Source organism: Anolis sagrei, chromosome 2, assembly GCF_037176765.1.
Source record: "Anolis sagrei isolate rAnoSag1 chromosome 2, rAnoSag1.mat, whole genome shotgun sequence".
Taxonomy (NCBI): domain Eukaryota; kingdom Metazoa; phylum Chordata; class Lepidosauria; order Squamata; family Dactyloidae; genus Anolis; species Anolis sagrei.
In genome coordinates this window covers 232,702,643-232,717,024 of record NC_090022.1, presented here as the reverse complement: position 1 = coordinate 232,717,024, position 14,382 = coordinate 232,702,643, and the positions used below count along the sequence as shown (strand labels likewise).

General features: G+C 36.9%; 1 protein-coding gene across 2 annotated transcripts in view; it reads left to right on the top strand.

Moving 5' to 3' along the window:
- The window catches only part of CNTNAP4 (contactin associated protein family member 4), a 330,423-nt gene that overhangs the window by 211,711 nt on the left and 104,330 nt on the right, over nt 1–14,382 (top strand). For both annotated transcript variants that reach the window (XM_060762046.2, XM_060762045.2), the window contains exons 7-8: nt 938–1,081; nt 6,915–7,176. In XM_060762046.2, coding sequence (XP_060618029.2) covers nt 938–1,081; nt 6,915–7,176 — 406 coding nt within the window. The remainder of the gene's footprint in view (nt 1–937; nt 1,082–6,914; nt 7,177–14,382) is intronic.

Sequence of the window (14,382 nt, the reverse complement as noted above, 5' to 3'; positions counted from 1 at the left end):
ATCTGAATGCAACATAGTTCATGCATTGCAGTGAACAGAGTATCCCTGAATAGCTTAGACAAAATAGAGAATGGTAAATATATGGGTATGTGCATAAGTTGTTTTATTTCCCTTGGTTGCCAGGTAAGCAGTTGCAATGAAAATCACATGAAAAACTGCTATCTTATTATTTTTTAAAAAGAAATGTAATATATGAAAATAAGTTAGGATTGAGACAAACTTGAAAATTATGGAATTAAACTATGTATATTCATTTTAAGGCTGTAATTTTATGCACACTTGATAATAAGCTTAATTTGATTCCAAATTTATCTGTTTGGGAAGCATGTTGAGTTAACACACCCTTTCATCTCTGGTTCCATTGTATTCCACACATGAAGCACAATATGGCAATGCAAAAGAGCTTCCCCACATATAAATGTCATGCAGATGACTAGAAACAACAAAAACCAGAATCCTCAGTTGCATGAAGAACAATGTGTCACTGGACACATTGATTCCTACATGATAAGAGTGATGGAATGGGAGATAAGCTGTGTGTTTTACTTCAGAAGTAATTACATTTTCCTGTTTTGTGTTAATTCAATAGGCATCCCAAATGTATAAATGAGGCTATAGTAGGACTTATATCTGAATAAACATTAGCAGAACTATACTGACCTACTGTATATATGGCCTTTATAATTTTTTGTTGTTGAAAGCAAAGCCAATAAAAAAACCCTTGACTTCTCACTTAGAATGCTCTTTCTGTGCTTTTCATCTCAGCCTATATTTTAAGTAAGTGTAATGTATAATTTTTGAAAAACTGGATGAATTCCAATTTGACCGATTGAAACTGTTGCTGTTATGCCATTGCTAATATTATTGCCGTCAAAATTGGAAACAGATTGTCAGAAAATTATTTAATATTGTTATTGATTTTTCTTCTCTTTCTAAGCTCAGCTTTGGAGGGATTCCAGTGCCTGGAAAGTCAGGGTTAATACCATGGAAAAACTTTCATGGATGTTTTGAAAACCTTTATTACAATGGTGTGAATATTATTGATTTGGCCAAGAGACAGAAACCACAAATCAACATTATGGTAAGAAAACATTTGCTTATGTAAATGTGGGGCACTTTTCAGTAATTTTGTTTTGTAAATATATATATTCTGATAGTACTTTAAAGATGTGATCCCAGCATATGTTTTGAAGGACTTCAGTCTTAAAATGTGCTAATGTGAGTGATTTGAAGGGAAGGATATTCCCTCTGTCCACCCAAAAACTCTCCTGTATCCTCCGTAAGAGTTCTGTGGTCATCCGCAATGTACAATGGGATTTGAGAACCTGGTAAGGAAAATGGAAGGAAGCTATCTTATTGTTCAGAGGCATTTTAGGGGATTCTGATTACTGGAAAGGGGAAAAATAAAATAGGAAACTCCATCTTATCTTGAGAATAATGTCAAGGCAACTGTGTCCCATGAACTTCAATTTGTTAAAACTCTGATTTGATTGGTTTATAGATTGAGCCATAAGTCACATTACAGAAGCTGGCAATATTGACTCTTTGTGCAAAGAGAAACTGCAGGGGAGAGTGGATTAAGTGGAGCACTCATTCACTTCTGCTTCATCCATACCAATTCCACACAGAATAACATTAGGCACACAGAATAACACCCCCTGTTAGGACGTCTGAAGTGCCAGTCAGTCTGTTTCCAAGCAAAATTAAAAGTGCTGATTATGACCTATAAAGCTGTATAAAGTTCTCAGAAAGTCCATATCTTTCCAGGTGAGCCTCCCCAAATTCTAAGATTTTCAAGGGAGATGCTTCTTTTGACCCTGCACCTTCTTATCAGTGCATTTCAGAGGGAACATGAGAGAAGGGCTTTCCACAGGGAACACAGGAGAAGCTTTTCCATGGCTACTCCCAGGTCCCATCTACACTGACCATTTAATGCATTTTCAAGCTGCAACAAGCTACCACAAAAGCATGAGAAGGAGCTTGTTGCACCTTGCTGTGAGTTTGCCAGGCTGTATGGCCACGCTCCAGAAGCATTCTCTCCTGACCCACATCTATGGCAGGCATCCTCAGAGGTTGTGAGGTCTGTTGGAAAATAGGCAAGTGAGACTTATATATTTGTGGAATGTCTAGGGTGGGAGAAATAACTCTTGTCTCCTTGAGGCAAGTGTGAATGTTGCCATTGACCACCTTGATTAGCATTGAATAGCCTTGCAGCTTCAAAGACTGGCTGATTTCTGCCTGGGGGAATCCTTTGTTAGGAGATGTTAGCTGGCCCTGATTGTTTCATGTCTGGAATTCCCCTGTTGTTTGCATATTTCTCTTTATTTACTGTCCTAACTCTACAGTTTTTAATACTGGTAGCCAGATTTTGTCCATTTTCATGGTTTTCTCCTTTCTGTTGAAATTGTATTTGTTGGATATTCTTAATACAGGCAACCTCAAACTGCAGCCCTCCACCTGTTTTGGCCTTCAACTCCCAGAATTCCCGACAATTGATCAAACTTGTTAGGGCTTCTGGGAGATGGAGGCCCAAATGGCTGGAGGGCCGCAGTTTGAGGATGCCTGTCTTAGTGGGTCTGTAGATTGTAGTTTGTAGGCTGTGTTTATTCATCAGCTTTCCTATGCAGTCAGTGGTTTCCCTGATGTATGGTAAGAACATTTTTCCTCTGGGTGGAAAAGACAAGAGGGATCCTCTCACCTCTGTAGGAGTCTACCATACACCATGCAGCTGTGGACAAATCTACATAGGGACCACCAAACGCAGCGCCCAAACATTAATCAAGGAACATGAAAGGCACTGCAGACTAATTCAACCAAAGAAGCCAGCCATAGCAGAGCACCTGATGAACCAACCTTGAAGCTACAAGGCCATTCAATGCTAATCAAAGTGGCCAACTGCAACATTCACACTTGCCTCAAGCAGACAAGAGTTCTTTCTCCCACCCTGGCCATTCCACAGATAAATGAACCTCACTTGCTTAGTTTCCAACAGACCAGACAACCTATGAGGGTGCCTGCCATAAATGTGGGTGAAACATAGATGTGTGCAAAACATCAGAAGAGAATGCTTCTGGAGCATGTCCATACAGTTTGGAAAACTCACAGCAACCTAGTGATTCGGACCATGAGAGCCTTTGACAACACATGTGAAAGAAAGCTTGTGTCCTCACAATCTGGGCCTCACACTGGTTCTAGGATTTCCTATGTTAGCATTGCAAAGTGAACTCACTTTCTTCCATGCCAGTTTGAAACATCATAAAATGATCAGTGTAGATGGGGCCTCAGACTCTGGTGCTCCCTTTTCAAGGACGTTAGGCTGCCTCCTTTCTTGCTGTCTTTATACATCAGCACATGAAAGCCTTTCTGTTCTAGCGTGCATTTGGAGACTGATAGTTTTACACACAAAAAGCTTTCTGTATTTATGTGTTACACTACTTTTATCTTATGCTTTTAATGTTTTAAATGCTTTTAATTTTACATAGAGTTTAAAATTATTTATTTAAACTTTGACTTTTAGTATGGCTTTATCTCTATGCAATTTCATTTGTACGTATTTTTAACTGTAAACTGCCATGAGAAGAAAGCAGAATATAAATAAAGTGATTGATTGAAGAGATAGAGATGGATGCAAAATGGCTGTTTGTATTTTTTGACTCGTGTGAAGAATCCTACTTCCATATACCCCCCTGCAAATATATATTCTGCCTATAAAATTCCAACATTCACTCATTACCTTCTTGAAGTTAAAAGAGGAAAGCTTAGGGAGGCTCAGTATAAACATTTTACAGTTCTTGTGTGTGTGCACATGCCTTCAAAGCACATCTCGATTTATGGTGATCCATTAATTTCATGCCACCTCAAAAAGGCAGGGCAATGCGGGTAACACCCAGCATTGCCATGGTCCAATTGTCACCAGGTCTTATTTCTCCCAAGCTCAGGAAGCTTTTAGCCACTTTAAAAAAACTCATCTTTACATGGGTTGAGTGAGATTTATGGGGGTAACATTGTTTTCTAAAGCTGGTTTTGGGACATTTAAATTATAGCTCCCCTTTCTGCTGGAGATCTGCAGATTGTGACAAGCAAGCCAGCTGTTCCAATTAATCAGAAAACCAAATGTTTTACATGAAGTCTAGGTAATACATTGAAGTACATACACAGGGGATAAGAGCAAAACAAGTAAGAAACAATTTCCAAAATTTAACAGTGGCACAAGGGACTGTGAAGAGCAGTCATGGAAAGGTGCCCTGGCAGTGAAACTAGAAAAAAATTAACGATACCTTAAGTCCTTATTGTGGGTTGCAGATTGTTTCACTAATAGCAAGAACTGCCCTAAGCTTTTCCTCCAGCTAGTAGAGGCAAGTGACCCAAACTGAAGTGGGGAGGGAGGAGGGTTAAATATCCCCAAATCTGAATTGAGCATCTTAGAGTTGCTAGAGACCTTGTAAAACTACAACTCTCATGATTACATAGCATTGCAGTTAAAGTGGTGTCAAACTACATTAATTTGACAATGTAGATGAATCCTGTGTGAATGGTGCCTTGCCAGTTTGGCAATATTAGTTTTATTCATAGGGGCCTTTCATATTGTACAATCACAACACTTTGATACCATTTTATCTACAGTTGAGTCTTGCTTATCCACATTTCGGTCATTCTGTATTATCCAGTGCTGTCAGATACACAGCTGTTTCAATACATTGCAATGTTTTGGTGCTAAATTCATAAATACAATAATTACTACATAACATTAGCCTGTATTGAGCTGCTTTTTCTGTCAATTGGTTGTAAAACATGATGTTTTGGTGCTTAATTTGTAAAATCATAACATAATTTGATGTTTATTAGGCTTTTCCTTAGGTAAAAAGGTAGTCCCCTGACATTAAGTCCAGTTATGTCTGACTCTGGGGTGTGGTGCTCATCTCCATTTCTAAGCCGAAGAGCCAGCGTTGTCTGTAGACACCTCCAAGGTCATGTGGCTGGCATGACAGCATGGAGGCTTTTCCTTAATCCCTCCTTATTATCCAACATTTCTGCCAGCCCGTTTATGTTGGATAAGCGAGACTCTACTGTATCTGTATCTGATAGAACTCTGGATTTTTGAGCTATGGTGCTCTCTAGCTGAGAATTCTAAATACTAGGCTTGGATAACCACGGAAAAATTTGGTTCTAAACTCATTTTGTTTTTAGGGGGCCCTTGTGTTTCGTTTTTTTAAATAATTCCGAAATTTTCCTTTAAATTTTTTTGAAATATACGAAATTTTGTATAATTACGAATCGATTTGTTAATGGCGGACGCGATTGCGCAATATGCTAAAAAAACCTCCAAATGGGACAGGGGGAACTTCTGAAGGTTCCCTCTCCCTCTGTTGTTGATTGTTGGTGTGATAAAACAAACAACAACTATAAAACTTGCACCAGACATGCAAAAATAATTAAAAAATAATTACAAAATAATTACAAAATAATTACAAAATAATTACGAAATAAATTGAAAAAATTGTTTCGAATCTAATTTACTCCTCACACTATTCCTGCATGGTTCAATATTGGATCGTAAGCTAATTTAAATACGAATTAATAACGAATTATGAAATTAACGAACCAAACCGCCCAAGCCTACTAAATACATCAACAAATCACAAATCCAGGATTTAATAGGATAGAACCATGACAAGTAAAATAGACTCAAATTACTACAATTATGTAGTTTGAAAGGGCTCTTAGTTTTCAGTGTTTCTTGCATTGTGGTTATTCTTGGAGTACTGAGAATTGCAGTGCAGCAATAACTATGCTATTTCTTCAATACTTGCTTCCAAGGGGTCAAGTTGGTCATCTCAGCACCAGAGTTATATGCAAAGTGGCCCATGAATTATTTTAACAATAAATTCTGCATCATTCATATATCCTATCTGTTTCAGTAATGTAAAATGTCACAACAATCCAAATTACTTCTGCAGTATTCCTTGTAATATAATTTATTTGAGCATTATTAAATATCAGGAATGCAGATATGCCAGGTTGCATTTCATTATTGAATTAATAAATTCAATGTTGCTAAGCACCTGTCCAAAAGATATCAAGGGAGGAATTCATAGCTGTTTTTCAAACTTCAGTTTTCTGAAGAAAGAAAGAAAGAAAGAAAGAAAGAAAGAAAGACCTAACCTGTTAGCATTCTGATTGGTTTTCTCCACTGATCAATCAGTTTAACATTCATCAAGGTATGTGTGCTCTTATGGAAGACTTTAAAAACATTTTCCTGGTGATGCTTTCTATAAATTTCTATAATTTGTTTAAATAGATCCTTTAAAATATTAGTAGGGTCTGCAAGACACTAGTGGATTTGTGCTATGCCTTTGAGAAATTCTCATTATCCTCCTCCCTTCTACCTCCTCTTCTTGTATATTAGAAGTAGGAGCAGTAATATTACTACTAGTCAGGATAGTCTCTAAAATACACACCTGATACCAGTGGCAGCTTCAGGGCATTTACTAAGGGCATATACAACACATTACACTACTCAAATTAAGAGATAACAGGTTATGATCACAGTCTCAGGTTCCACCTCCCCCTTGTCTGGATTAAGCCTCAGTCTATTTGTCCACATCCAGTCCTTTATGAACCAGTTCCCATCTGGAACTCTCAGTTTTTGGGTGTGTGCAAAATAACATAGGGTCAGTGGGCCAGTTCCAAAAAGGAACCAGCTGCAACTGTCCCTGCTGCTATCCTATATCCCTCTCCCCTCACCCCGTGTGTTGTGGCAGTCTCTGGCAGCACACAGGAACCCACCTGTTTTTGGAAATAATATTTGTAATGCAAACATTATCTATAATGGTTAATTTTCCTTTAAACAAGCTACTTTGGATAAATTTATTTCTGCATTTAGCTAATGTTTTTCTTAATTTGTTTATTTCTAGGGCAATATATCTTTCTCCTGTTCAGAGCCTCCAATTGTTCCTGTCACATTTTTGAACCCCAACAGCTATCTAGCATTGCCAGGTACATCAGGGCAAGATGAAGTGTCGATCAGCTTTCAGTTTCGGACCTGGAACAATGAAGGTCTCTTGCTGTCAAGTAAATTATACCAGACTTCAGGTGGCCTCCTCATGTATCTAAGTGATGGGAAAGTTAAAGTGAGCTTCTATAAACCAGGAAAGGTACAGAGTGACCTTACAGCAGGTAAACAGAAAATGTAATGAAAAATAATAATGATGTAAAAATTTTCTCATGAAAATCACTGTGATGTGTAATTCAGAAGTATAAAGGCATTTTGTCTGTTTTTCTTTTGTTGCAAAAACAGGCAAAATATACCTAATTAGCCTGGTATATCTGATTTTACTGCAGGTTTTTTTTTTCCATATTTCTATAAGTATTCAGTATATAAACCTGTCAAAGCATCTCATTTTTGACAGCCTTGAATTATTGCCAATATATTTGCATCCAGCACTTCCAGTGTACTATAGTCTGTGGGAGTGTGTGTGAAATGCGTGTTTATATAATCTGGGGTAGTTTGTTAATTGTTGGAGATGGAGGGTGCATCTAAACCAGTCGTTCTCAACTTGTGGGTCCCCAGATGTTTCAGCCTTCAACTCCCAGAAATCCTAACAGCTGGTAAACTGGCTGGAATTTCTGGGAGTTGTAGGCCAAAACACCCGGGGACCCACAGGCTGAGAACCACTGATCTACACTGTTGAATTAATGCAGTTTGGCACCACTTTAGCTGCCCTGGTTCACTATTATGGAATCATGGAAGCTGTATTTTGATGATGCACCAGCAGTATTTTAGCAAAGGCTAAAGAGTTAATAGAACTACAAATCCCATGATTCTGTGACAGCTCAAGTGGTGTCAATCTGTATTAATTCTATGGTGTAGATGTACACAGAACATGTGTTGACATGCGCCTCTTAAGATTATACCTTCAATTAATCTATGTATGGTGCTGCTTTTCATTGAATGCTTCAGTTTATAAACACATGGTTGGTTCGTTTGGTAATGACTGAGAGAGAAGCTGAATTCATAGTGTACACAAGTATGAGGTAAACTCAGTGTATATGTATTCATTGATTTGCATTTGGAATACCAGCTGTGTGCTCTTATAGATAGTTATAAGAATATGAGCAGTGCTATGCTGGGTGAGATCAAACATCAAACTGATATGGGTATGATGTCCATAAACAGTGAGTCAAATAACTTGCGTTCTCCAGGCAATTGTACTGAGAGCATACTACCTGCCTTATGAGAAATATTACTTGCCTCTAGATGTCTTCAAGGATGCATAGCCAAATGTTCAGATGAGCTTTTTTTTTTTTTAAAGAACAATTGGATAAAAGTCTGAGTTTTCACTGTGTTTCCACAACTCAACAATTATTTGCTAGCCCCCATAATGGAAGGTGCCAAGAATATAAGATATGAAAAAAATGGACTGGTTGCTAGCAGCAATCCAATATGATGTTGATGATCATAAAGTGTTCATTCTAGAACAGAGGCTCTGGCATTGATTTTAGTAGCAGCAGGCTCAACTACAATGTGTGCTAAGCAGCTCAAATAAATACTGCAGGGACTGTGCCAATTTATGACTAACCGTTTTCCCTTGGCTCGCTCTCTGAAAATGTTAATTCCATGGTAAGAGTGTCATTGATGTGCAGTTTACTGTGATGTATCTGACTTCCTCTAGAGAAGTTTAAATCACAGCGCAATTACATGCATGTTAATGACAACATCTTAGTTCAGTGCCTCTTTTAACAGGTTTCTGGAATGTGCTGTCATTTCTAACTAACTTCCTGGCATGCTTTCTGACAAACTCCTGAACTACAAATGCAAATCAAAATCTGTAAAATGTTTTCCAACAAAAATCAAAATGCGATGTTAAACCAGAATTTATGGTATTCTATAATAGGGCTCAGGTAGAAATCCTGTATGATTGTAAATGTAGGTTTATGTTTGCCTCTGCAATTGCAGAATATTAAATATTTCAATACTACTCCTGCTATCCTCAGCAGAAAGTTATCTAATGAAACCATACAGTGAACTTTCCCCCTCCCCTTGTATGTTTAAAGCGTTTATTGTAGCTACATTCATTGGAGCAAATCAAGGCTGTAACTGGAGATGGAGTAATTAAATTATGGATGGTTGAGCAAGTTTGTTCCCCTACAGGCAGAGACTTATGGCCTGGCTTTCACACATACAACATGTGATAATTAAATCAGAGCAAATTCTGATTGCAGTTCTGAGACTTCATTGCCAAAGATTTATAATATGATCACAGGAAAACAGAAAAGATAGCACATATTAATACATGAATGATTAACTTACCAGAAAGCAAAACTTTCTGTTTAAAGGGCAACCGGTTTCACCAATTGTTCATGATATGTTTCAAAAGATGGTGATAGTGGTCAAAATATACTAGTGACTTATGCTATGTCCTTGGCATTATTAAGGCTTCTAAGCAAGTTCTGGAGACTTAATATGGAAATGAATGGGGAATTCTGGTATGTTAGTGGTCCCATTGAAATTTAAAGTAAGAAGTTAGACAAATAAGCAATACAAGCATGCAGTTTTGTTGCTAATTGTGTCAGTTTGTATGTTCTCTTTGTAAACTCATGGTGAGATAATGTAATTTTGTTGAAATTTCAAGGTGAAGCATATCTAGAAATATTTGATATTTTAATGTGACTGAATGGCAATATAGAAGTGTATGGATAGAAGTAGACACCAAGTGTATAGAGAACTGGAAAATACTGACTAACAATCTCTTGTATTTTTATTCATTGGTATACCAGTAATAGTGTGTCTGTAATAATGTAATTGAATGTAATTGTGAAATATAATATAATTTGTATTTTTTCTTGTGTTAATATATGATTATTACATTAATGTGTGGCTTAAATTTTTCATTAATCTGCCTCAACCACAACAACACAGTATGGGGTTTTGCATTCCATTGAAAGAAGCAGGCTAAACTGATGAATATTTTTTCTAGTTGTTATACAAACTTTTCCCATAGTAGTGTAATTTGTTTAGCCCTGAACTTACAGTGATGACCCCTTAGCCATTAAAACAATATTGTGATAAATCATACTGTGAACTCAAACATCATTATGTGACAAATAACGAAGCAAGTTATTTCCTTTATGAAATCATTTATTGTTTTCTGAAACTTTTTACATTGACCCTAAACATGTGCTTAGTAAGGATTATCAAAGACATTCACACAATATATTGGTGGCTATTTGTGCCATCACTAATTATAGGTCTGTAGGAATGTGTTAAGACTGGAGAGGTTCAATCACATCCTATTATTACTACCAGAAAATGGCAAGTTCGGTTGTCTCTATTGCTTAGTGTACAGACACTTAAAAGAAAGAGATAGATCATAGATGATGGGATAAAGTAGGGCCACATTTACTAATTACATGTACATTCTGAACTGCAGTGAAACCTCAAAATGTGGTATTTAACTGAGACCAGAGGGGGATTTGAGCTCTTCCTCAACTCCAAGTGTGGAACAACCAATTCATGATGCTAGGCCATACAATTACAGCCCACAATTTCCTGACTAAAGACCCAAGATATAAATCCCAGATGCCTTCAATTTGCCAGCTTCCTTCACTTGAGCTGCATACAGCCAAGTTGGAAGTCAGGGAGTTGGTTTTCAATCACCCTGGTCAACATGGAAACCAACACACCCACAGATGCACAACATACAGGAAGCAAAAACCCATAGTCAAGCACATGCAGATAAACACACAGAGATGCACAAGCAGAAACTCTCATTATAGTACTCCTTGCTATAAGGAAATCATTATGGACATGAATCTAACTCTTCTAGAGAGAGATTCAATACTAGGCTTGTGCAATCCAGGTAATCTGCAATCAGTTTCAGTATTCCAGATTTCAGTGGGGGGTTCCAATCCATTTTTTTGGGAGCCTCCTGAACTCAGGAGGACAGAAATCCATTTTTGATCCAGGAAGCCAAAAGATTCATTTTCTATCCAGCACATTATTGGGGGAGGGCACTTCACATTCTCCCCTTCCCATCATTTTAGGCAAGGTTTGTCTTTATAGCCTTCATTAAGACCTAGGTTAAAGCATCAGAGTCAAGATACCACTCTCTCTCTGATCCTTTCCCTTCTGTCTGTAGAGGAGATCTGGGTTTAATAAAGGGTTTGAGAAACTTTGCTTCCTGCGATCCTTTCCTTTCTATCTGTAGAGGAGACCTGAGTTCAATAAAGGCTTGAGAAACCTCGCTTCCTGGGATCTTTTTTCTTCTAGTGGCTGCCTCCCTCCCTGGACACAAACATGTAACCGAAAGAAACCAAAACTGTTCTGTTGCGGCCGGTATAAAAATGGTGGCAGAGCCCATTCCATTACAGGCCTTTGAACAAGCTGAATGCAAACATCCAAACACATATGTGCACAAGCCTATTAGATACCATAACAAAATTATATTAGTACATGTAGGTTAATGGCAAATCTTGCCTCCCTCTGCTGCTGTGATATGGCAATAGTATGTTGGTTGGATTTGACTCTGTAAGTTGTTGATTAAGCTTTTCTTGCACAGAATTCATATGTTTTTTTGAGTGAACAAACTAAGTTGGGTATAAATCTCTGACATTGCAACTGATAGCCATTCAACTATAAGAAAAGTATGAAGTACAGTATGAAGTACAGAACTAAGTATGGCATAGGATACTCTACCATATTCAGATTTTCAAAATAGCATGTCTTAGGTTTACAGGAACAGGCATAATTTCCTGGCATTTTTGAGCTAGGATGGACATGGAATGTCATTAAGATAGTATATTAAACCAAAAGAATTTGAGTACCTCCCCCACCCCCTACTAAAAATATGCACAACACAATCAATAAATTTTCAAGATTGTTAGGGCAAAGGTTCCTAGCTTAAAGCAAGCAATCAAATTTTTCATTTTATTTGGTGCCCCTTTGCCCCTGTCTTCTGTTAATTTTTTTTTGCATTCTCTTGTATCCAAAACTTCATTTTTTTAAAAAAAAATCAAAGCATTCTTTGTTCAGACAATTCTGTAAGTATTTTTTTGCCTTGTCTGGCTGTGATTGTGTTTTCTGTTGTTTGATCCTTATAAAACACTTTGAAAAATATGTTGTTCTGAACTGCTGTTAAATGAAGTCAAAGAAAAATGACTAATATCCAAAGTATGTCAGATATGAACTAGACATTGGATAAACTGAGTAACATATATACAATCAATTTTGAAGCCTGCATAGAAATAGACATGTGAAAAAACCGAGTCTTGGTTTTTGTTGTATTTCTCAATTTTTTCCTGTATCACCATCCAACTCTTTGTTGCAAGATTTTTTTTTTTTAAAAAAAAACACAAACACAAATTCCTACACTGAAAATATATGAATTTTCATTATGCATTTCCCATAACTGGCATATTTTTCTGCACTTCTCTTAATGTAGAAAAATCTAGTCTTCTCAAAAAGGTGTTTATATTGCAAATGTTTCAAGCTATTTGGATTTTGAATATTTGTGCCTAGGTCTCAGTCTTATTTTATTTTTCTTGTAACACATTAGAAACATGACAAAAAGTATTAATTTCGGCGGACAAGTCTTTTCTGACACACAACAGGCGTCAGCCCTCATTTATAGGCAGTACCTAGTCTGAACCCATTTTATGTATAAATAGAGTGACAATCCTACAGCACAGTTTGTTTAAGCTTTAACTAAGGGCCATTTCACACCACACAATTGCAATGGCCCAATTCCACTTTTACTGCCACAGCAATATCCTATTTGATCTCAGTTTTTCAGTATAAGAAAGGGTATTTAAAACTCTCACCCAAGAGCTCTAGCATCTTACCAAACTACAAATACCATATTCCAATTTGAGTCAGCTCTGAAAGCTAAAAAAGAATTGTGGAGCTTGTTTTCCAAAGGTACCAAATCCATCTGAACAAAAAGTGCTGAGGATATGCATCCTTTTGCTGTAAAATGCAATTTTTCAAGTTCTGTACCAAATCGTTTGATACATTTTGATGTGTACACAATATTCTACTCTTGGCCAAAAATGTGATGCCACCTATAACTTGTCTTTCTTTCTTTTTTTGATTCAGTACCTTTTCGAAAAAAACTCCACAATTATAGTGCTACAAGTCTGTAGTGTGCAAGGGATCCATCTCTCATTATTAAAGCTGCAAGAACTATTTTTACGTGAAATGCCAAATAAACAAAATCACTAAACTATAAAGAACTACACTACATGCTGATTGCAGTACAGATGCTATATGCACAACACTGAAAGAAGTCAGACCTTTCAACTATAGACAAATGGATTGTAAAAAATTTTTAGAGTAGCAGAAATTTATAAATTGGCAATGATGAATAAAGAAAAAAAACACCCAAAAAACTTTATCAAGGACTGGGAAATCATTTCTAAATTTTGTAGAAGGAAAGAAAGAAAGGAAGGAAGGAAGGAAGGAAGGAAGGAAGGAAGGAAGGAAGATTTTTATAGAAGGCTTTATCATCTAATCTGTTTAAATCTTTGTATGGCATTTTAAAATAATAATCATGCTAGAAGGAAGAATGGAAAAATAGTGTAATAGGAAGGAAGAACAGAACTGTACATTATTGTCTCTAACCCAAAGGATGGAAAGTCATCACAACGGGATGGGTGGCAGTTAGGAATGGCATAGTGAGGTACAATCACTGTATGGATGTTAAGAAATATTGCATTTGTTTATGTGTGTGTGTGTGTAAATTGTATTGTTGTTCTTTTTGAGAAATATCAAATTTTAAAATAAAAAACCATGAAAAAAGCTGCAGTAACACTATGTAAAACTTTAAATACAGTAGCAATGGTTCATTACTTGTTTTGTTATTTCTTATTTTGTTATGTTGAGAGGGTGAGACATTATGTTTTAATCTAAAAAGTTGTCATGTTTCAAATGCAGCAGAGATTATGCAAACAAAGCTTTGGTCTCTTTCTGTGATACCCCCCAATCCCACTCCAAAGTAGATTGCTTTACTGCAAGGTATCTATGCTCCTCTAGTGATAAGCTCACTTCCTATTCAATCAGGAATCTTTCTCGATGAGTAGGCCCAAAAGAAATCACAGGAACATATTGATTTTACTATTCAAGTTGGGCTGACATATTCATTTCCAGCCATTAATTCAGCCCTGTGCCTGGTGAATTGTTTCATCTCCTTGTATTAGGCTTTTCTATTTTGGTTAACCCTCTGATACTCACATTCCTTACAGGAGCTTAGGCAGAAGCATGCTGTATATTCCACCCATTGTTTCTATCCCCACCTCATATATATTAATAAAAAGGAGAGGGGAGAACAGAAAGCAAAAAAGGAGAGAGGCAATGAGGAGGGAATATAGGGAAAGTGGAAGTTTAAT